General features: G+C 55.5%; 8 protein-coding genes across 8 annotated transcripts; 4 read left to right on the forward strand and 4 right to left on the reverse strand.

Moving 5' to 3' along the window:
• Positions 1-406: 406 nt before the first annotated feature.
• SPSK_01848 (uncharacterized protein) lies at positions 407-1,429 on the reverse strand (the record flags this gene model as incomplete). Its single annotated transcript, XM_016728747.1, has 1 exon — positions 407-1,429. One exon carries the CDS (start codon positions 1,427-1,429, stop codon positions 407-409), a length of 1,023 nt encoding a protein of 340 aa, XP_016589547.1.
• Positions 1,430-3,135: 1,706 nt separating this feature from the next.
• On the forward strand, positions 3,136-4,434 carry SPSK_01760 (uncharacterized protein; the record flags this gene model as incomplete). Its single annotated transcript, XM_016728666.1, has 1 exon — positions 3,136-4,434. The coding sequence occupies one exon, from the start codon at positions 3,136-3,138 to the stop codon at positions 4,432-4,434; it is 1,299 nt and encodes a 432-aa protein (XP_016589548.1).
• A 510-nt stretch (positions 4,435-4,944) lies between these two features.
• On the reverse strand, positions 4,945-5,477 carry SPSK_02001 (IM17 NEUCR Mitochondrial import inner membrane translocase subunit TIM17; the record flags this gene model as incomplete). Its single annotated transcript, XM_016728899.1, has 2 exons — positions 4,945-5,340; positions 5,409-5,477. 2 exons carry the CDS (start codon positions 5,475-5,477, stop codon positions 4,945-4,947), a joined length of 465 nt encoding a protein of 154 aa, XP_016589549.1.
• A 3,940-nt stretch (positions 5,478-9,417) lies between these two features.
• On the forward strand, positions 9,418-12,402 carry SPSK_01431 (di- and tripeptidase; the record flags this gene model as incomplete). The annotated part of the gene is made up of 1 exon (XM_016728345.1): positions 9,418-12,402. One exon carries the CDS (start codon positions 9,418-9,420, stop codon positions 12,400-12,402), a length of 2,985 nt encoding a protein of 994 aa, XP_016589550.1.
• A 2,340-nt stretch (positions 12,403-14,742) lies between these two features.
• On the forward strand, positions 14,743-15,297 carry SPSK_01994 (plastocyanin-like domain-containing protein; the record flags this gene model as incomplete). Its single annotated transcript, XM_016728892.1, has 1 exon — positions 14,743-15,297. The coding sequence occupies one exon, from the start codon at positions 14,743-14,745 to the stop codon at positions 15,295-15,297; it is 555 nt and encodes a 184-aa protein (XP_016589551.1).
• Positions 15,298-16,806: 1,509 nt separating this feature from the next.
• Positions 16,807-18,655, forward strand: SPSK_01587 (uncharacterized protein; the record flags this gene model as incomplete). The annotated part of the gene is made up of 2 exons (XM_016728496.1): positions 16,807-16,855; positions 16,911-18,655. 2 exons carry the CDS (start codon positions 16,807-16,809, stop codon positions 18,653-18,655), a joined length of 1,794 nt encoding a protein of 597 aa, XP_016589552.1.
• A 579-nt stretch (positions 18,656-19,234) lies between these two features.
• SPSK_02098 (uncharacterized protein) lies at positions 19,235-19,477 on the reverse strand (the record flags this gene model as incomplete). The annotated part of the gene is made up of 1 exon (XM_016728991.1): positions 19,235-19,477. The coding sequence occupies one exon, from the start codon at positions 19,475-19,477 to the stop codon at positions 19,235-19,237; it is 243 nt and encodes an 80-aa protein (XP_016589553.1).
• A 355-nt stretch (positions 19,478-19,832) lies between these two features.
• On the reverse strand, positions 19,833-20,576 carry SPSK_01939 (uncharacterized protein; the record flags this gene model as incomplete). The annotated part of the gene is made up of 1 exon (XM_016728837.1): positions 19,833-20,576. The coding sequence occupies one exon, from the start codon at positions 20,574-20,576 to the stop codon at positions 19,833-19,835; it is 744 nt and encodes a 247-aa protein (XP_016589554.1).
• Between the last annotated feature and the right edge of the window lie 925 nt (positions 20,577-21,501).

Here is a 21,501-nt window from a genome sequence, read left to right on the forward strand (position 1 = left end):
TTGTTGGACACAGAGTCGGTGATAATCCAGCTTGGCCAACGGGATAAAGCGTCCGGATTTAAAGAAGGCCGATGCAGAGTGGGGGTGTCGGCTTTGCGTTTGGAGCTTGGCACTTGTCCCGTAGCCGTTGGCCTGGACATGCCTGTAGTGACTTTACTAGGCCGGCCTCTGTTCCTCTGTCTGGCTTGACCTGGACGAATTGCGCTAGACGTGCGGTTGCGCTGGTGGTTGCGTCGTCATCTCTTCTCTAAACTGTGGCAGCTGCACATGTGGTCTCTCGTCAACCACGGCACGCTGGGATTGAATTTGTTGGCATTGTTGTCGTCGAGCTCGGGCTCCGTGCTGCTGAAATAAAATAGTGAAGGAGACAATGCCAACATCCCCCATGGGACAGTCGCCTCGCCGCCTACAACGACTTTTCAATCGCGGCCACGTCAGCCATCAACTCCCGGCAACGTGCCTTTTCCGCGTCTGATGGCTCCAGATACGGCCGGCGCGGCCGCAGCTTGGCCTCGGCGTCCTGGATGCCGGCCAGCGGGGCGGTGAAGTGGCTGGCGGCGTACTTTGTGGTGGCAATGCCGCTTTTGCAGGGCCGCTCGGCGAGGGCAGCCTTGTGCTGAAGGGCGAGGGCGGCCGCGCGGTCGGCTTCGCGCGCATCGGCGGTTCGCGCGTCCTTTGTTTCGGGCGCACCCGTGGCCGACGCCTTGGCCGAGATGCCTGTCCACTGCTCGTAGATGCGCACAACTGTTTTCGGGAAGACGTTGCCAAAGGCCGTGATGCAGCCGCCGCTGCCCGACGCCAGCCCCCCGACCAGGAAATCGGCCTGGCCGCCATAGACGGTAAACTGCGCCGGCGTCAGCTCGGCGGCCAGCCGCGTCACCTTGGCCACGGACCCGCAGGTCAGCTTGACGCCCACGACAACGCCCGGGTGACGACGGGCCAGGTCGGCAATGGCATCCGAGTCGAGGTCGACACCGGCCGTCAGCCCGGGGAAATTGTAGATGACCAGTGGCAGCGGCGTCTTGGCGGCCACCTCGTCGAAGAAGCGGGCCAGCATGGCCGGCGAGCTGGCCTTGGCTCCAAAGTAGGCCGGCGGCAGCAGCAGGCCGTAGTTGGCTCCGGCAGCGTACGCGTCCTCGAGAAACTCGAGCACCTGGGCCGTGCTGTGCCCACTGACGCCCGCCATAATGGGAAAGTCCGGTCCCACGGCGGCGCGGGCCGTCTGCAGCGTGGCGCGGCGCTCATCGCGGGTGAGCAGAAAGGTCTCGGCGTTGGAGCCCAAGACGACCAGACCGGTGATGCCGGTGGAGGCGAGGTGGGCAAAGTAGCGGGCCTGGTCGTTGGCAAGCAGTCGGTCGGTATCCGGTTCGAAGAGCGTGACGGCAGGGACCCAGACGCCGGGCGGCGGGACGGCAAACGGGCGAGACATGGCAGCTGTGGTGGTGAGAGGCGCGACGCAAACAACGACGGTAATGAGATTCACGACTATACGACTACACGACTACAAAGTAATAGATCTATGGGAGGAGGGGGCGGCCGTTTATCTACGGTTTCGGTGTTGCGGTCGCTCTTGCCGTTGCCCTGTCATGCGTGCCGTTATGCTCCTTCCCCCTTCATTCGCGCCATTGCCTGCCGAGATCGGCTTAGGCGCGGCGCTGACGGGGCACTGTCAAGCGCTGTTTTTCCAGTGGAAGTGCCGCCTCGGCGGTGTTTCAGCAGCTGGTCGAGACGACAACCCGATCGGAGAATACAGACAGCGAGGAGACAGTGAGGAGACAGTTATCCGTGGAGATGGGGGAAAGGAGGCATTGAAGACAATGGGCAGAGTGCATGCCGTCGCTAACCGTGATACGAAGTCGAAGCAGGGCGTTGGCGACGGGAATTGTCCGATAATAAGTACTTTACAGTGAGTGGGCACCTTTGTAAAAACGCAAAACGCCGACGGATAAAAGGGTCCATGGATCAGGGCAGCAGAGCGTGGGGGCCATTTTAAGGCGGTAGGTGATGTCCTGAGGGGCTTCCGTTCAGGGACCACAGGCCAGGCCGCAACTGTGCAGGATCTCATCACAGTGAACGCTGGTCCGCTGAAGACGCTAAACTCGGGAACAACCCGCAATCAATTGCATTGTCCAGGTGGGTTGGCTGCCTCATTGGAAGCAGAAATGCACAATATCCGAAATCAATAACAGATGCCACAGTCACAATAACCACAACCCACCAGAGGCGAACCACAGCCACGGTACCATATACAATACGTCGTACAACTGCGCGAGTTCATGTAGATACGCCTCTAATATTGGCGTCCATCTCCTCCTGGCCATTAACAGCGGTATAGAATGCACCGTGAGTCGTCGGATTCCTTTTTTGAAAATATTCAGTCCCACGTCACAGCACAACCACTCGAAATTCTGTGCTCCACCCCTTCCCCCCCCTCTCCTCCGTCGTGAGATGTCTGCGTGTTTCCACCGTCCTGACCATGACACGTTGTCTCCCACCTTGCATGTGTTGCCTGCTTCGCAAATGCTGACCACTCAACCTGCAGCTGTGCCCACACTCTATCCATTTCTTGCTCATCCGTTCGCCATTCACACATCTCCACCATGCATCCGACCCAGCATTGCCTAGCCAAAACAAGCAGAAGGCACCCCAAACATCCTGGACAGTGACATCGGGCTACCCCTCGTTCCATTTATGGCTACTTGTGAGATGCAGTTCTGCAACTGTGGCAGTGAATAGTCCTTTGGTTTACTATGCAGTACCCGTTACCGTCAGGTGGTCTCTGGTGTCCTCTCGGAAGTGTCTTTGTGTCTTTTGCGTTCGTAATTCAGTCACATTTTATGCGGGCGGGGATGCAATGGCGTCAAGAGGACATGACAGAAGGGGAGAAGCGAGACGAAGGGAACGAAGAGTATTCTTGAAAGATCTCTACCCATCTCGTTAACAGTCGTCGCCGTCTCGATCCGCATTCTCTCGTCTCTCTTGACTTCCCTCGTCTCCGTCCCAAGACTCTTCTCCGCTCCGAGCCTTTCTCTCGTCCGTCCCTTGTCTGTGAGCTAGTCCTCCAAGCTCCAGCTGCCTGATTGTTAGCCTCTCACTCTTTCTCTGCACACAATCTCTCCCCACCAGCCCCTCGTCATGGGTTCTGCCGAACCTCGCTCGCCCCATGTGCTGATCATCGGCGCCGGCATGGGCGGCCTGTTTTTTGCGCAGTTCCTCCGCAAAAAGGGCATTTCGTTTAGTATTTTCGAGCGCGATGCCAGCCTCACTGCCCGCAAACCGGGCTGGGCCATTGGCCTGTCCATGAACGACGACTTTGCCAGCTTCATGCCCGACGACGTGCCCAGTCTGCGCGACGCCAACCATCTGCTGCCGCTCGACCTGCCGTCACAGGTCGTCCTGTTCCCGCCCGGCGGCGCGCGCATCGGCGTCACCGACACGCCCGAGACGCCCTGTGTGCGGGCCAACCGGGGCAAGCTGCGGGCGCTGCTGCTGACGGGGCTGGATGTGCAGTGGGGCAAGGCGTTGACGCGGTTCGACGAAGACCGCGCGGCCCACACGGTGACGGCCTACTTCGAGGACGGCACGTCGGCCACGGGCGACTTGCTGGTCGGCGCCGACGGCACGTTCAGCAAGACGCGGGAGCATGTGCTGGGCGTGAGCAACACGGAGACGCTGCAGCCGCTGCCCATGGCCATGGTGGGCGGCGAGACGACGCTGCGCTACACCGCGCCGGACGCCGACGGCAACGAGTGCCTCGCAGCCCGCCTGATGCGCATAGCCTTCAGCTCGTTCCTGGTGATCCGGCCCGGCGGCACGTTTTTCTGTGGCGTCGACAGCGTGGCCCCCAGCAAGGACGCCGTCCGCTTCTATTGGCTCCAGTACATGCGCGACCCGTCCTATGCCGACCCCGTCAACGGCAACAAAAACCACTGGCTGCGGACGGCGACGCAGCAGCAGAAATATGATGCCGTCGTCCAGTACCAAGAGGAGGCCGGCTTCGACCCGGCGCAAGTCGCGATTGTGCGCCACGGTGGGCCTGCCGCCGTCACCAAGGAGTTCCTGTGCCTCTACGATGCCGTGCTGCCGACGCTGCCGACGCACGGCGGGCGTGTCTTTTTGATTGGCGACGCTGCCCATCCGACGACGCCCTTCCGCGGCGAGGGCGGCATCATGGCCATTAAGGACGCCCTGCAGCTCACGGACTTGCTGGCCGAGGCAAACGTGGAGGAAGCCGCGGCGTTCCAGGCCAAGCTCGACGCGCTGCAGGACGTGGTGGCCCAGCGCGGCGCCGAGATTGTGGCCACGGCGCGCCAGATCGTCGTCGGCGCCGGCGGTGCTGCCGCTGCCAAGACCAAGCCGTCGGGCTGGGGTCACGAGGCGTCGCCCATTCCGGTGTACACGGGACCTCTTGGTTTGGAAGTGGCCAAAGAGTGAAGAATGTGACTGAATGATATAATGCCACGGCCTCGTGGACGTTACGATTCGAATGCCCCTGCATTGTTTAGGCAGATTGTGTTTGTCGTTTAATTATATATATTTTGTGTGTGAAAGACACGTAAACGATAAAATGGTGTCAACGTAGTCCAACACAACCGGTGCGCCGTGATGGAGCGAAGATGGTATATCCCTGTCCCGCGTCACCGACGTAGTCTTCCCATTCCCCTCCGTCTATTTTTAGTACAAAATTGCCGTTGAAACGCCAGACCTCGTTGTATGCAAAGAAGATGAAAGAATGCAGATGAGACAAGATATCGACAAGCCTCTCATCAAGACAGAAAGAGAAGAAACGAGAACGAAGGACCAAAGAAGGGAAAGAAAGAAAAGAACACCCAAGAAACCCAGAGTCAAGCCAAAATAAAAAGAGGGAGTAGAGTGGTGTATATGTTTGCGGATCATCGTATCGTGATCCGAGGATCGGCGTCGTCGTAGGTGTCGTTCGGGCCCCTACAGAGCAATCTTCTCCGGCTGTGGTGGCGGCGCCGGCAGGTCCAGCTTCGTGCCACCCGCCATCATCTTTTGGAACGCAATGCCGACGCCCTCAATCACCGCCAGCAGCACCGCACAGCCAATGGCGCCGTTGCGCGCCGCCTTGTAGCCGCCGCGGATGGCCAGCGAGCCGCCCGTGAAGAAGCCGGCAATGATGGCATTGTACGGGTCCTCCTTTTTGCGGATGCCCTTGACCGCGCAGTCAAACGTCGAGAACAGGCCGCCCCACACGCCAAAGTTGCCGCCCAGCACCGGAGCCCTCATCTTGATGGCCGTCAGCGCGCCGATGCGGCGCTCGCCGTACGGGGAGTTGCGGAAGCCCTTGATGCCGTGCCAGATGGTGCCACCGATGGCCTAGAAACAGAGACAGTTAGCAGGGTTCATTTCCGTACGATAGACCACACACTGCTGGTCGTACATACACCCATGCAAAAGGCACCACCAAAGTCATTGAGAATGACATATGGGCAGGGATCGCGGCCGTGATCCATTGTGTGATGTGCAGGGAGGAAGACAAAGGACGGTCGGGGAAAGTCGACGAAGTCGAGGAGACCGAGACTGTGCTGCCGTCGAGCACCAGCTACCACGAATGAGAGCGAGTACGATTGCGAGTTCGCAAGGAGGGACAAAGAGATCCGATCCCAGACGACAAAATCTTCGCCGAGGTACAATCGTCGTAGTCGTCAGGATCGTCGCAGTCGTCGCTGGCAAGTGTCGCTGCTGACAAGCCTCGTGGCCAGAAGGGGTGAGTTTGAGTGGATAAAGAAAACGGTCGTGGTATGGTCGTTGTAGTCGGTCGCTCGACGTCGTGCGGGTTGCGTTTGGCAGAAAAATCGACAGACCTAAGTGCCTCTTTTTGCCTTATTTTTTTTGGCCTTTTTTTGGCTACGGGGAACAACGATTGGCGGGCACTCTTGCCTTCTTCGCCCTTCTACGTTTTCTTTGGGTGGAGTGTCCCGCCACGCTTCGGCTAGAGAAAATTTCGCCCGGTTTTGCAGTAATCTGCACGTGATATGTGATTATGTAATCACATCCAGTCGAGATGCTCGTGCTGCTCGTTGAGATGCTTGATCAGTCACGGCATTATTCGTTAAATGAATGATGCGCTCATTGAATAATGGGTCAGTCCTTGAAGAATTTACCTTGGAGATTGTCCTAGGCGAATTTCGACTTGAGATAATTGAAGAAGAGAAATTTGTGATATTCTTTCGTCACTAAAACGTAATTTTATTTAAAGACATTTTTTTTTAAAAAAAAAGTAACATAAAATCGTGATGAAGATACCGTATTTTTGATAATAAAATCCAAAACAAAACAGAGTTATCCGCTGTATGTGGCTTGTACCAATAGACGTATTGTGACGATTCACACACGGTCCTGAGCCTCGTTGAGCACCTCACGTCATGTACCAAGCCATACACCGAACGGGACGTACCATTACGAGACTGAGACCTTGAGGCACACATATAAAATAAAGGTCTCTGGTTTTACTTGACAACCTTAAGTGACACTTTGTAACTCCTCATAATATCTCTGATTATATAACGTATCCATCATGTACGAAGGTTGCCCCGCGATGCCTAACATCTGTCACAAGCCCAACGGTATGGATAGAGGACAGGCAGTAAAAGTGATGGCATTCTTATTTTGTCTGTTTCAAGGATGGGCTTAAAATAAGGCGCAAATGACGACTGAAATCACCGGTAGATAAAGTTGAACCTATATCTAACTGAGGCAATAAAAATAGGAGAGAGAATAACTAAAATATAACGCAAGTCTGTGTTGCTTGCGATATTTACCACGCACAGCTTGGTCATGGTTTATGATAGTCTTATCAGAGGAGTACGGAATTTTCCGTACATATAGAACTAGAACGGGGCGGGAGAAGATGTCGCGCAGTACAGTCTACTCTTTATTCTGTGACACACCCACAGCATGCACTGGTCCATACTATAGTATACAGTCGCTCGCGAGCAGGACAATAGGCACAAGTCGTGGGTAACACAAAAGTAAGAGTCGTCGGCGGTGATCGGGTGCGTTGCATTGGTACTTGTGACACACACATGCATGACCGACGGGGATTCCTGAGCGAATAAACTGGCAACGAATGTGAAGGACACTGCGGTTGGTTGAGTGAACGCCGTTTTCTTCGACCAGTTGGCTCCTTCCCTTGTGTATTTTTCACTTTTCTTTTCTTTTCTCACTTTTCGACATTTTGAATTTCTTTTGTTGTTTTAATTGTCCAATAAAAACGGGGCTCTGCCAAGAATCAAAGCAAGGCTGAAAATGTGACGGTTGAGTGAAGAGGGGAAAGTAATGCAGCTCAAATCACTGCAAACCTCACAAAATCGTTCACAGCACAGACGGAAATGCCGATCTCGGTGAAGCAAATTGGGGCTGGCCGAGCGAGAAAAGTGCGTAAGAAAATGAGACAGGGGGCATATGCAAACGAAGCAAACGCAAAACAACACATGCGTCAAAGACATGAGGAAACGAGAAGACGGGAACACGACATTTGATGTCTTCACCGTCTTTCTGGCGAATGCAGCTGCTCCTGTTGGAGAGACAAGAGAGTCCACTTTTCCTTAAACACAAAAATCCTTCCCGCTTGCAGTCTTACAACATACTACGAATTACTGCATTGTCCCATGACTCCCGCCTCTCATGACTTACACTGTTCGTCTCACGCACATTTTTTGTCTTATTAATTTACAGGTCCGAGCTGCTCCGGAATTCGACTTGTTGGTCCCCTTTCCCTTGCTTCATTCCCTTTTGCTTCCATGCTAGCTTCCGTCTTTCGTGTCTCTTGATTTACCGCTTCTTCCCCTGAAATATTTTCTTCTTCTACCTATCCTTATGTGTATTTCGCTTCACCTCCTAATTCTCTTTTTATGATGCCATTGTATGTTGATTTGCGTCATTCGGCACACTGAACCGAAGAAAATCAAAGCAGCCAGGGCCATATGTGAGAAGGCAGATAAGGGCAGTTGGCAGACAAGAGGGCAGAAGTGGAAGAAAGGAAGAAGGTAAAAGGACACCGTGACCGGTGCCACTGTGCGACGAGAATAGTACAAAAGACGGCGGCAGCCCTTTTTGCCTGCCATTTTTGTCGGTCTTGCTGTAGCTGCCTCATCGTCTCCGAATCGACATCGCCAAATAAACACCATACCACACTCAGACAACACCCGGAGACTTCTCAGATCACACTCTCCCAGATCACCCAAGTCACCCAAGTCACCCAAATCTCCCAGATTGTCCTTTCCATAGATGGCGGCTGCAGAAGTAGTGGCCGTTGCCGCGGCTGGCATGCGGCCAGGATTTGGACTGCGACGAGGCGTGGGGGTTCTGAGGAGAGGCATCGACACCACCACAACAGCGTCTACAACGACCACAATGACAAATTCAAACACTTCCAAACCCCTGGCGGTCCTAGACAGAAAACAAGAAGCCGGCTGGCAAATGCCTCGAGGCTGTCCGAGTTGCCGAGAACGGCAACTGGCCGACGGCGGCGAAATACTGGATGTTGGTGAGTTCTGCCACTTTCTTTGCTATCGTGAAGATTGCGACTTTGGATGTCCGTCCTTTCTTCTTTGTTTCGTTCATTCCATGCTGGTCTCGTGACCTTTCTCTTACTTTTTCCTTTAAGGAATCCCCTTTTCACTCCCTGTCACCCCATACTTTTCTCATCACATTTGCACGGAACCTGCATTTTGTTCAGGTCACCACTCTTGACGAATATGCGGAGTGGAAGCAGGAGAGCGAGAGGATCAACTGAGCAATGCAACATCTGCCCTTCAATTCACATAGTTACCTTTTTTTTTTTTTTTTAAATTTCCCTACTTCGACTTCCACCTACTGCTACGGCCCGTGGGACGGCCGCTAAACAGCAACAGCAAGCGCCACGGCACCTAACTGTGTCCCAAAAGTCCACACCGCTGGGAAGGAGTGGCCAGAGTCTGGGGGAAACAGTGGCCCAGTGGTCCAGACGCCCCACTAATTTGCCTTTGAGCTCCTGCCATTTTTGCCATGCTTGTCATGCTGTCATGCAATGGCGAGATCAACCACAGCACTGGCGCAACGTGTGTTAGCGCCGTTTTTTGGTCGTGCTTGCCTCGCTTTCGGCACGTCTTGGGCGGTCTGGCACCTGTGACTCGCTGTCAAGCTGTCTCAGTTTAGCGTGCCTTCCCATTTTCACCCAGTTTCTGCCGCTCTTTTCAACTAGCTCCACTCTGCTCTTTCCGTATGCATGAGCTTCCCCAATTGGATTGACTGCAATACATCGATCGCACTTGCCGTCACCTACGCACGTACCTCCCCTAGACACACAACTTCTCCTTTTCTTCTCTCCCCTTTCTCTACAAATCCCCGATCTCTTTGTCTCTGTCACACTGCCACCAGCATTAACTGACTTCCGACCTCGACACAGCTGTCATGCCGGCCGTCGTCCCCCCGCAGGCCACGCCGCGGTCGTCGTCGTCGGCGACGCTGGCCATGGCTGACGGTGAGGGTGGCACGCAAGGCCCTTCCCCCGAACGGCTTCACGACCTCAAGCACGACAGCTCTGTATTGGCCATTGCCGTCAGTGGCGAGTACGTCTTTGCCGGCACACACGATGGTGAGATTCTCGTGTGGTCCCTCGACAGCTTCCAACAGGTCACCCGCATCCAAGCCCACAAGCGCAGCGTCCTGTGCCTGTTCATGTCGCCAGCCGACACGGCATCCTCGACATCCTCGACATCCTCTACATCCTCGACAAACCCCTCCACAGACTCCTCTTCCCTCCCACCCGGTCCCCTCCTCGTCTCGTCTGCTGGCGACGCCACAATCAGCATCTGGTCCCCAACGACCTTCCAGCGTCTGTACGAAATCTACAGCACCTACGACGTCGGTGACATCTTTAGTGTCGCGTTGTCCGTGCAGCACCAGACCGTCTACATTGGCGCCCAAGATACCACCATCCAGTGGGTCAAGGTCAATGACCCGCGCCGCCGCGTCACCCCCGAATCGGCTCACCACCCGGACAAGCGCCAGCACCGCTTCTTCGACTCCAAGGCCGTGGGCGGCACCACGACGCCGCGCCGCAACGAGGAGCGGTGGGGTCTGATACCACGTGCTCAGACCGTGCTCGAAGTACACCCGAGCGCCATCCGCCAGTTTGCACACTATGGTTACGTGTACAGCATGCTGATGGCGCGGGGGCCGGCGCACAACTTGGGTGCGGACGAGGAGGTGTTGATTTCCGGTGGCGGCGACGGCACGGTCAAGGTGTGGAAGATTGGGCAGGTCGCCGAGGGCGGTGCTGGACATGTCGACAAGGAGGAGGCGGAGGACAGCGACGACGTGGACGAGACCGGCGGCACGATCCGCGAGGTCATGACGCTGGGCCACGACGACGGCGCATCCGTGTTGTCACTGGCTATTGACGGCTCGTTCCTGTACTGTGGCAAGCTGGACGGCGTCATTGAGCTCTGGGACCTGGACACGCGCCAGCGCCTGCGCGTCATCAAGGCCCACAACAGTGCCATTATGACGCTGCAGATGAACTGGGGCGCGCTCATCAGCGCGTCTGCCGACGGCTTTGCCGCCAAGCACAACACTGTCCACTACGGCGGCGCTTCCTCCGACGACCTGTCGTCCTCGTCTGCTTCTGCGTCCGCCGAGACCGTCAGCGTCAGCCAAAAATACCAGTGCATCAGCCGCTGGCAGGCCCATGACGGCAAGATTCTGGCCTCGGCCACCACAACGTACAAGAAGGCCCGCCTCTACATTACGGGCGCCAACGATGAGATCGTCAGCATCTGGCGCGTGGGCGATCGCTGCAGCACGGGTGCCCTGGGCGATGGCCAGACGGCCGCCAACGGCGATTCGGCTGCTGTTGCTGCGGCGGAAGACGTCATGATTGTGAACCTGCGCGACTTTGTCGCCTACAAGACGGTGTCGTCGCGGCCGGAATTTGCCGAGGACTGCCACCGCGGCGCCACGTTCCTCTGCTCGCTCTTCAAGAAGCTGGGCGGCGAGGTCGAGATGCTGCAGACCCGCGACAAGGCCCACAACCCGGTGGTGTATGCCAAGTTTGCAGGCAAGCAGCAGCAGGAGGTACACGAGGGCACATCTGAAACGAAGCGCAAACGCATTCTGTTCTACGGCCACTACGACGTTGTTGCCGCCGACACGAAAAAGGGCAAGTGGTTGTCGGATCCGTTCGCCCTGAAGGGCGTCAACGGCTATCTGTATGGCCGCGGCGTCAGTGACAATAAGGGGCCCATCATGGCGGCGCTGTATGCCGTGACCGACTTGATGCAGGCCAAAAGTCTCGAGTCGGATGTTATTTTCCTGATTGAAGGTGAAGAAGAGACTGGGTCGCGCGGTTTCCAGGAGACGGTGCGCGAATACCAGGCGCTGATTGGTCCCATTGACTACATTCTGCTGGCCAACAGCTACTGGCTCGACGACGAGACCCCGTGCCTGACGTATGGCTTGCGCGGCGTCCTGCACGCCACCGTCTGCGTCGACTCGGCCAACCCGGACCTACACTCGGGCGTCGACGGCTCCTACATGATGGCCGAGCCGTTGTCGGACCTGACCATGGTCCTCTCGAAGCTCAAAGGACCACGCAACCGCGTCATGATTCCGGCCTTTTACGACGGCGTCCTGCCCCTTCGCCCCGAAGAAGAGGCCCGCTTCGACGCTATCACCAGCATGCTCGTCCAGCGCAACCCCGACACGAGCGAGCCCGCCGATATTTTGAAGGCCGGGCTGATGTCCCGCTGGCGCGAACCGAACCTGACTATCCACCGCTACAAGGTGTCCGGCCCGGACGGCAGCCTGGTCAGCTGCCACGCGTGTGCCAACATTAGCTTTCGGCTGGTGCCGGGCCAGGAGCTCGACGACATTGTTGCGAGCCTCGAGGCGTTTTTGCAGAGCGAGTTTGCCGCGCTCGAGTCCACAAACACGCTGACCGTGCACGTGGACAACAAGGCCGAGCCCTGGCTGGGCGACCCAGACAATTACATTTTCCAAACACTTGAGGCGGCCATTATCAAGGCATGGGGAATGGACGGGCCGGTTGGTGCGGTGGAGCCGGAGAAGGAGAAGGAGAAAATTGTCGACACGACAACCGAGACGGCAACCGAGATGGCAACCGAAGCGGCCGACGACACCGCTGTCCCTGCCGCGACCACAACGGCGAGGACTGCCGTGCCGTCCCCTGTCTACAAAGCCCGCCGGCCCCTCTACATCCGCGAAGGCGGCTCGATCCCCGCGATCCGGTTCCTCGAAAAACAGTTTGGCGCGCCCGCCGCGCACCTGCCGTGTGGCCAGGCCAGCGATGCGGCGCATCTCGACAACGAACGCCTGCGTGTCGTCAACCTGCTCAAGAGTCGCGCCATTTTCAAACAGGTCTTTGAGACCTTGTAGAATGCATTACTTACTTTTTGTTTTCTTTTCGTTTTTGCGCAGGGAAAGACGGTACGAGTAACGGATAAAAGATAGCGAGTATCTCTTTTGTTTCTTTCCCATCGTGCAACATTTTCGCATTGGCGTTTGGCTGTGCTTGTCTTACGAGTAAAATGGAATATCCCCTGTAAACGACGGAAAAGTTTTAGCTGATTAGTATGGTTTAACTGCACGTTTGATATGGTCATTGAAAAAAAGAGTTGGTGCTATTTTCTGCTGTGTGCATAATGATTTACACTTTGTCGACGACGTGCTGTGTGACTTTGCCTTTACAAAAATAGAGTCGCGACAAATTTGAGGTTGAGATGCACGAGACGCACGTCGTTATGCCGGTCGTATGTCGTGGCACTCTGCACTGCCTGCTGACCTCGTAGGGCGATATACTCATCTCACAGCAAGTGGCAGGAGGTGTCTTCTCGATTCCCACGGGGTAGGATCTTGCAGGTCTGTTTATTTTTGGTCGCCTTACAAAGATTCTGTCGCTGTGCCGAGGCTGTGGCCAAGCTTTTCGACGTGCGTTGTGCTCATTGTCAAAAGTTAATGGCAGGCCTGTGCATCTGCATCTGTTCGGCTCGTTGTGTCTCACGTCGAAGGCTCGTTGGCCCCCTGTCCTTTTTCCGCCGTTCCCTACGTCACGTCGCTACTTAACTTCAAATATTCGAGTCAGTAATGAAGAAAGGGGTTAGCTGATGAGTGGTGGCTCAAGGACGCCATATTCTCGTAACACGCAAAGTCCGTTCCCATTTACTTATTCCTCTTCTTTCTGTCTTGATTCTTTCTTTTTTCGCTCTTTTTTCGTCTTTCTTCTTCATTTTCCGTCTTCTTCACTCGTTCCTACGAAATAGTTGTATTCTCACCACTCCTTGTCTAATTTCATATTTGTGAGAATAGGGCAAAAATGACGGTTCTCTCATTTCCCGTACTTTGTAACTTATTGTCACTGCGAATCCTTGCCTCTTGATCCTCAGCGTCTCTAAGATACCGAGCAGCTGGATCCTGCGTCGTATACATCGTAACATGCACCAAGTACGACTGCTGTATAATTCTTTCGCCGTTCTCGTGGCGAAATTGGCCGGACAGGACAGGGTATGCAAATTATGCGTCTAAAAGGACATGGTCCCTCATCCTCATCTCACGTCTCTCATCTCGCGTCTCACGCCTCGCGACTTAGTGTCATAGCATGTCTATTCCTTCGTCGGAGGAATACGCGTTGCCGTTTGTGGCACGTGTAGTACATGGTATGTTTTGTTTGTCAACACTCACCCCTGCGTCGTACACAGCACGGCAGGTGAGAGAGCGCAGTGTCTGCGTAGTGGCCAGCTAGAAATAGAAGCGGGATGTGTTGTCGAGCGATGTGCTGGTCAAGTGTTACCGTGAGGCTGTCGAAGGAAGACGGTAAGGGGCGGCAGGAAAGTAGTGAAAATACTGAAACTACGGTAAACGAAGAATAAGAAAGCAAAGTAACAGCAGCCGACTGCGGCTCATCCTATCGGATTGCTGCTCTTCCGGGCAGTTGGGACTGGCAGGTGACAAGCACTTGACAAACTGACAAGCAGCCAGAGGCACGGTGAGGGCATCCGGAAGAGACGGACAAAAGAAAAGAGGAAACAGAGAAACAGAGTCGTGGCGAAACTGAAATAAGGTTGTTTTGTGGAGAAACAAGTGACTGGAGGCTCGGGGAAGCAGAGCCACACTGTTGGGCTATTCTTAACTGGGGCTCTGAGTGGATGCAACGCAAACGGCCCACAAGGTCTAAAATGGGAGATGGACAAATGCAACGCTCCTCAGCGGGCATGTCAGATGCCGAAAGGGGCTGAGCCACCGTCCTGATGGCTTCGTTCCATTGTCCAGTTCAGCCCCAGTCTCTCCTCGTCGCACAGTCGGCCATGCTTGGCAGGTTCTTAGCCACAGTCGAGTCCTTCCACTTACACGGATGGTGGCTCAATACAGATGGGAAGCGTACGACGCTGATGTGAAGCTTGCATGCCAAAAATATCACCCAAAGGAAGCTAACAAAGTAAAATAACACACGGTGAGATTGAGTAAGATGTGGAAATTTGCTGTTTACGAGCAATGGGCATATTTTGGAAGACGAGGACATTTCTATAAAAGTCGAGGCCGTGGACATGGACATCGACAACTTTCTTTTCGTATTCTCATCAGCATCTTTACTCACGATCAACAATCAAAAGTCAACAGTCAACAATAAACTCAACACTCTCACCACTCTCAACAAAACAACACAACAACACCAACACATAACACTCCACCGCCTTCTCCATCTACCACCCAAAAATCAACATGTTCGCCAAGACTGCTTCCATCGTCGCCCTCCTGGCCGCGGCCGCCTCGGCTGTGCCTACGGCCACCACGGGCGGCAACCTCGCCTCCCGCACCAACGGCGAGCGCGCCATTACCCACACGGTCGTCGCCGGCCGCGCGGGCCTCCACTTCGACCCCGAGAACGTCGTCGCCGAGGTGGGCGACGTCATCGAGTGGCACTACCTGCCCGCCAACCATTCCGTGGCCCAGTCCAGCTTCGGCGCGCCCTGCCGGCCCCTGAGCAGCGGCGAGGGCTTCTTCTCCGGCTTCCAGCCCGTCGCCTCGGGCCAGGGCCCGGACGTCTTCCAGATTGTCGTGCAGAACAGCAACCCCATCTGGTACTACTGCGCGCAGACCAAGGGTAACCACTGCCAGGCGGGCATGTCCGGCGTCATCAACCAGAAGTTTGACACGCCCAACACGCTGGCGGCCTACAAGGCCGCAGCGGCGCTGACGGGCGTCTCAGTGGTGCCGGAGTGGATCCACCCGGCCGAGAACCTCATTCCCAACCCCAACCCCCTGAGCGGTTTTTAAAGGGGGTTGTGGCGACGACGGCGGCGCTCTCTTCTTTTTATTTACTTTTTTATTTTTTTTAACAATTTCACTCTCCTTTTGCCCAATAGACGGAAACGATGATATTTGCATAGCACAGGATTGCATGGCACGGGCTCTTTTGGCGTTTTGAATCGGTTTTGTGGATCTTGGGTACCCGGGAGGGGATTTGGTCTTTGGTCAAATGTTTGATTGTCTTTTATCTTCGTCTTCACTCTCTTCTTATTTTATTTTTGCATACATTTCTTGCGTCAGAGCAGCCATTCGCTTTGCAAACTATACAAATCAATATTTTTTCTGGAAAAAATGACCGTCCGTTGTATCCAATGGCGCGTGACTTGCAGAAAAAAGCACGCTCCTGTGCATCGTCTACACTCGGCTGGATAAACGCTCGAGAGGAACAGTACGTGGACGAACTGCCGTATCGACTCTTGTCGACCAACGTACTCTCCCGCCAAACAAGCGCTCACGAGACTGGAATATATATTGCCCCTGTTAAGGACGTCTTCGATACTTAGCACTGATTGCTGCCATCCTTTTCCCTTTCGTTTCATGCAACTTTCGGTGTGGCGTGTCTATCCAGTTTAGCGAGGCCGACAGAGTAAGACTGTTGGCGACAAATAGAGGCTGAGAGAGACAATGAATGGTTTTATCCGGATGATTCCCAAATTTATGTTTATTTGCTTTCTCCGGACGGAGATGCCAAGATGAAATCAAAATATACAATTCAACGGCTAATCTGGAGCGGAGATTTAATGCTGCAGATTGCGGAGGGGGGGTTCCTTTTGTATTCTATTTTTCTGTTCCTCTTCGGTGTCCCGTACGTCAACGTCCGCCATGACCCACAGATTACCATTTCCTTTTCCTTTTGATTTTTACTTTTTGTTTTATGAAATCCCTTACTTCCCAGTATCCTCGCACTCTCCTCCCGCTTCTGTCCCTTCCCTTTCCCCAGACTTGTCCCCGCGTATGTATTCCGTTAAGCCCTATTAGTGGAATCAGCGGACGGCTGCCCGTAGGATACAGAACGGAAACAAAAGACAAGCTTCTGTCAGGTCCTTGGTACTATCAAGGCGAGATGGCCACGGCATTTAAAGTGAAATGACCACAAGCATAGAGTAAACTCCTAGGCATCGGCAGCAGTCGCCAACAAGAATAAGCTCAAGAACGGTTTGTTCTTCGGAAGTATTAAACGGAGAGCACGACTCGACCACCCTGTCTAATCTATTTTCCACTACGCCCCCGGGACTACGGAGGGAGGGTCGGCAATCAGGAGCTAGGGGTCAAAGCAAAAGTCTGGATGAAGTCAATATGGACGTAGGGTAAGATGAGGGGATGGATGGAGAGGTCACCAGTTGCCGGTTTACTGGGTTATCGGCTCTCTTAAATACGTCGTAGGTTCGTCCATGCCGTCGGAGCAGGATCGATTTCCTATGCGTTGCCGCAAGCGCACCATTGAGCCCACCATTTGCACCAGCATCCGTTCTCATCATGGCCATCCTCAGCAAACTGACCACTGCGGCGGCCGTTGCGTCGTTTTGTAAGTTTGTCGAGCCCCACGTGTGTGTCGTGCCGACACGATACTGACTTCCCAGGCACGTCGGCGTCGGCCCTCGTCCTTCGCGATGGCAACAGCACCGCCCCTGCCTGCCACGCCGTCCCCGCCAACAAGACGTACGACTACATTGTCATTGGCAGCGGCGCCGGCGGCATTCCCATGGCCGACCGTCTCAGCGAAGCCGGCCACTCGGTGCTGCTGCTCGAAAAGGGTCCCGTGTCGACTGGCCGGTGGGGCGGCACGATGAAGCCCAAGTGGCTCGACAACACGAACCTGACGCGATTTGATGTCCCCGGCCTGTGCAACCAGATCTGGCACGACTCGGTCGGGGTCGCCTGCACAGACGTGGACCAGATGGCGGGCTGTGTGTTGGGCGGGGGCACGGCCGTCAACTCGGGCCTGTGGTGGAAGCCGAACCCGCAGGACTGGAACTGGAACTTCCCCGATGGTTGGAAGTTCGACGACATGGTGGAAGCCACCTCGGCCGTCTTCTCGAGAATCCCGGGCACCACGCACCCGTCCATGGACGGCAAGCTGTACCGGCAGGAGGGCTTCAACGTGCTGGGCGGCGGGCTTAAGGCGGCCGGGTGGCAGGAGATTGTGCCCAACGAGCACCCTGAGCTCAAAAACCACACGTTTGGCCACAGCACGTTCATGTACAGCGGCGGCGAGCGCAGCGGTCCGCTGGCGACGTACTTGGTCTCGGCCAGCCAGCGGGGACCGGACAAGTTTGCCCTGTGGCCCAACACAATGGTGCGGCGGTTGGTGCGCACGGGCGGACACGCCACGGGCGTCGAGATTGAGTGCACGACCCTGGGCGGTGGAAGTGGTGGCCATGCGGGAGTGGTGCAGCTGACGCCCGGCACGGGCCGTGTGATTGTATCGGCGGGCGCCTTTGGATCGGCCAAAGTGTTGTTGCGCAGCGGCATCGGTCCGGCCGACCAGCTCAACATCGTTAAAAACTCAGCCGAGGACGGTGCCACGATGATTGGCCAAGACAGCTGGATCGATCTTCCCGTCGGATACAATTTGAACGACCATGTCGGCACCGACATCGAGATTGCGCACCCGGACGTCGTCTTCTACGACTATTACGCCGCCTGGGACACGCCCGTTGTCAGCGACGAGGACAGGTACTTGGCCAACCGCACGGGTATGCTCGCACAGGCGGCACCCAACCTGGGGCCCATGTTCTGGGAGACGATCCGAGGCACCGACGGCGTCATCCGCCATCTGCAGTGGCAAGCCCGTGTCGAGGGTGCGAGCAACACCAGCATGACCATCACGCAGTACCTGGGCACCGGCTCGGTCTCGCGCGGCCGCATGACCATCACGAAGCGGCTGGACACGTTTGTCTCGACACCGCCATACTTGCACGATGATTTCGACAAGGAGGCCGTTGTGCGCGGTATTGAGAACCTGGTCAAGACACTGTCGCCCGTGGCCAATCTGACTTGGGTTCGCCCTGCGCCCAATGTGACCGTCGCCGACTATGTGGCAAGCATCCCCGCCAAGCCGGCGCAACGCTGCTCCAACCACTGGATCGGAACGGCTAAGATGGGCCTGGACGATGGCCGCGCGGGCGGCACGGCCGTGGTCGACACCGACACGCGCGTGTACGGCACGGACAATGTGTTTGTGGTTGATGCCTCGGTCTTCCCCGGCCACATCACTGGCAACCCGTCAGCCATGATTGTCATTCTGGCAGAGCACGCTGCCAAGAAGATCCTAGCCCTGCCGCCAGTCAAGCAATCGGTCCCTCCGAAACCTCCGACCATGTAGGAGAGGGGGAACTGCAATTGTATGTGAATGGTCAAGTCACGTCGATGAGAGACACAAAGGACGTGACAACTGACCGTTTGTAAAGTATTGGTTGTTAGTACTTTATTGTTACCACCGGTATTATGTTGTTCTGTCGTGTGTTTCGAACTTTACACCATCGTGATCACCGCAACGCTCGTGATTGTGAAAACTGCTAGTTGCTTTCGTCAAGGCCGACGTGCCCCGACAACACCGCCGACCCGAAAACAGCTCGACGATGTCGTTGATCGCAGTGCAGCGCTATGCTATGTAGTGTGGGATGCTGGATTGGCGAACGGAATGGGCAACGCGACGTCGCGAAGGACAATTCAACTATGTTCGTCATGGTTGCGTTAGCATATTAAAGATGAGCTCAGACCGTATTTGAGCTTGGCAGAAAGATCTGCTGCATGATCACACCGTCATTGCCTCCGTCTGACATCCGCCGCCCGAGTGACCCATTGCCATCCTTGAAAGCGTATGTTCATGCCAGGCACGCTGATCTGTCTGTCGCTGTCCTCGGTATATTTGGTGTTTGAGCAGATTGGAAGGCCGCTGAGGTCAATGGTAGCACTGGTTCCAAGTCGTTCTTCTCACAAATGTCACGTTTACGATCATCGCCATTGCGGCACGGACAGCTTCCGCCGGTGGCAAGCAAAGAATCGTGGAAGCTGGTGTCTGTCCCCTCGTCTGGGTTCTTCCTTTTCCTTTGTCGAAACAAGAAATGACGGCTGACTTGCACCACCTATCTTCGACGTCGTCATCGTCTGGCGCGGATCTTGTGGCCTTTTGCGCAGTCGACATGGTCGCAGTAGTGGTAAATGCTTGAGAGGATGTGGAGGCTGCGAAATGGACGTCAAACGAAGAGGACGAAAAAGGAGAAAGATGCGAAGGAGGCCAAAGCAATAAACAGAAGAACACGAGGTAGGCTCAACTACCGAAATAGGTAGGCGCCCCACCAGGGGAGCTGCGGTCGACAGAGGAAGGTTCAACCAACGAAGGGAGAGGGGCACACCTGCCTCTCGGTGCCATCCATTATTTTACGAGTGTTGAGCTGTTTTCGTTTTTATTTCATGAGATGCTGTCGAAAATGCGTACATCATCATCCCATGCTACTGTCCATAATAGCATCCGGACAAATGACGTCCCCGACCACTGCCTACTCTGGCTTGCGAGCAATGACCCAGTGGAAGTCCACATCGTCGACATCGTCCGACTCCAGCTTGCTCACTTCCAACGTCAGGCCGCCTTCACCGACCACAGCCGCCTCCGTCTGCGGCATCCCCAGTCCGCTCCAGTACATCCACCCTTCGTCCTGCTTCAGCCACTTGTCGATCACCATGCCCGGCATGACGCGGTCCGAAAAGTTGGCCAAAAAGTAGCCCGTGCCCGGCTTCAGCCAGCGGCCAATGCGGCCCAGCAGCGTCGCCTGCTCGGCAGCCGGCAGGTGGATGACGCTGTAAAAGCCGACGACGGCGTCAAGCGAGTTGTCCGGGAACGCCAGCGCCATCATGTCGCCCTCGACCCAGTCGACCGTGCTCGTGCCGTCGGGGGACACCTTCTCGCCGTGCTCACCCAGCGCGTCGCGAGCCATGTCGAGCTGGCCCGTGGAGATGTCGTTGGCCGTGACGTGGACCGGGCCCAGCTCTCTCAGCAACTTCTCGGTGACCGGGCGTCCGGCGCCGCAGCCGAGCTCGAGCACGCGCAAGGGTGTCTTGTCCGTCGAGCCAGCGGGCCGCAGCTTGGCCGTCACCTGGTCGAGGTACGCAACGCGCACCGGCGAGTGGTCGACGGTCCACTTGTTGTAGACGGGCGCTATCGCATCGTACGAGGCCTTGATGCGCGCTTTCAGGTTCTCGGGGACCGTATCAACCGGGCCCGAAGGGATGTGACCATCAGCCATGGCGCAACGAGTGTCGAAATGGAATGAAACGTATTGAAAGGGGGGGGGAGATTATGGTTGAAGACTCGCCACGGTGCGTGACGATGCGTGCTGCTACGATTTGCCGTCTGTTTCTGCCCTGGTCAATTTATATGCCCTCTCGCACGTCCTTTGTATGTCAAGAAAGTCACGATGGGCAACGCCGTGATCCACGACACGTTCCCTCCGGATGACTCTTTTGGCCGTCGTGATCACTAAATGCAGGACAGTTGCGCTGCCCCACTAATTTCCCTGCTATTCTGGGGTGTCGGGCGTCACCCGTGTCGCCTAAAAGAGGCTGCCACCAGTACCGCAAGCGCTGTGGTGCCCAGTCAACTGCCGTTGAGAGGCCTCGCAGCGGTTGCTCATTGGCTAAATTGTGCTGAACTATCAATCAACAACACCTGCATTGCGGGGGATCGCCCAGCATTGTCATCTGGGGCGCAGTGATCAAAACCGTCAAGTACACGGAGCCAAGCCAAAATCAAGGCGACACACGTCGAAGTAATCGCCTTCGAACGGGAGTACGTGATTTCTTGCCGTGGGAGAGCTAATGTATAAAAAATTATGTGCTTACGTTGCGCTTCGGCATGGAATCTTAAATTCTCGTGCGAGAAGAGCGTGGGCCAATGGGAGCGCAGATCGATAAATGGAATCATGGTCCATCAGTACTGATCTTTCGAGCTTATCTGATTTGGTCCCCAGTCTATGTTTGTTTAGACAAGTCGTTCTTCTGATTCTTTCCCCACGCCTATGATATAGACTTGCACCCAAAGACTGATTGCCATGCGGTACAAATTCGCATATGTAACGAAATATTAACAAAATGAATAAAAAGTACAAGATTAAAAATAACTTTAGTTTAATTTCAGCAGATGAGTTCTTCTCGGCATAGACTGAGCCGGAC

This window comes from Sporothrix schenckii (genome assembly GCF_000961545.1).
Source record: "Sporothrix schenckii 1099-18 chromosome Unknown Cont42, whole genome shotgun sequence".
NCBI classification, from domain to species: Eukaryota; Fungi; Ascomycota; class Sordariomycetes; order Ophiostomatales; family Ophiostomataceae; genus Sporothrix; species Sporothrix schenckii.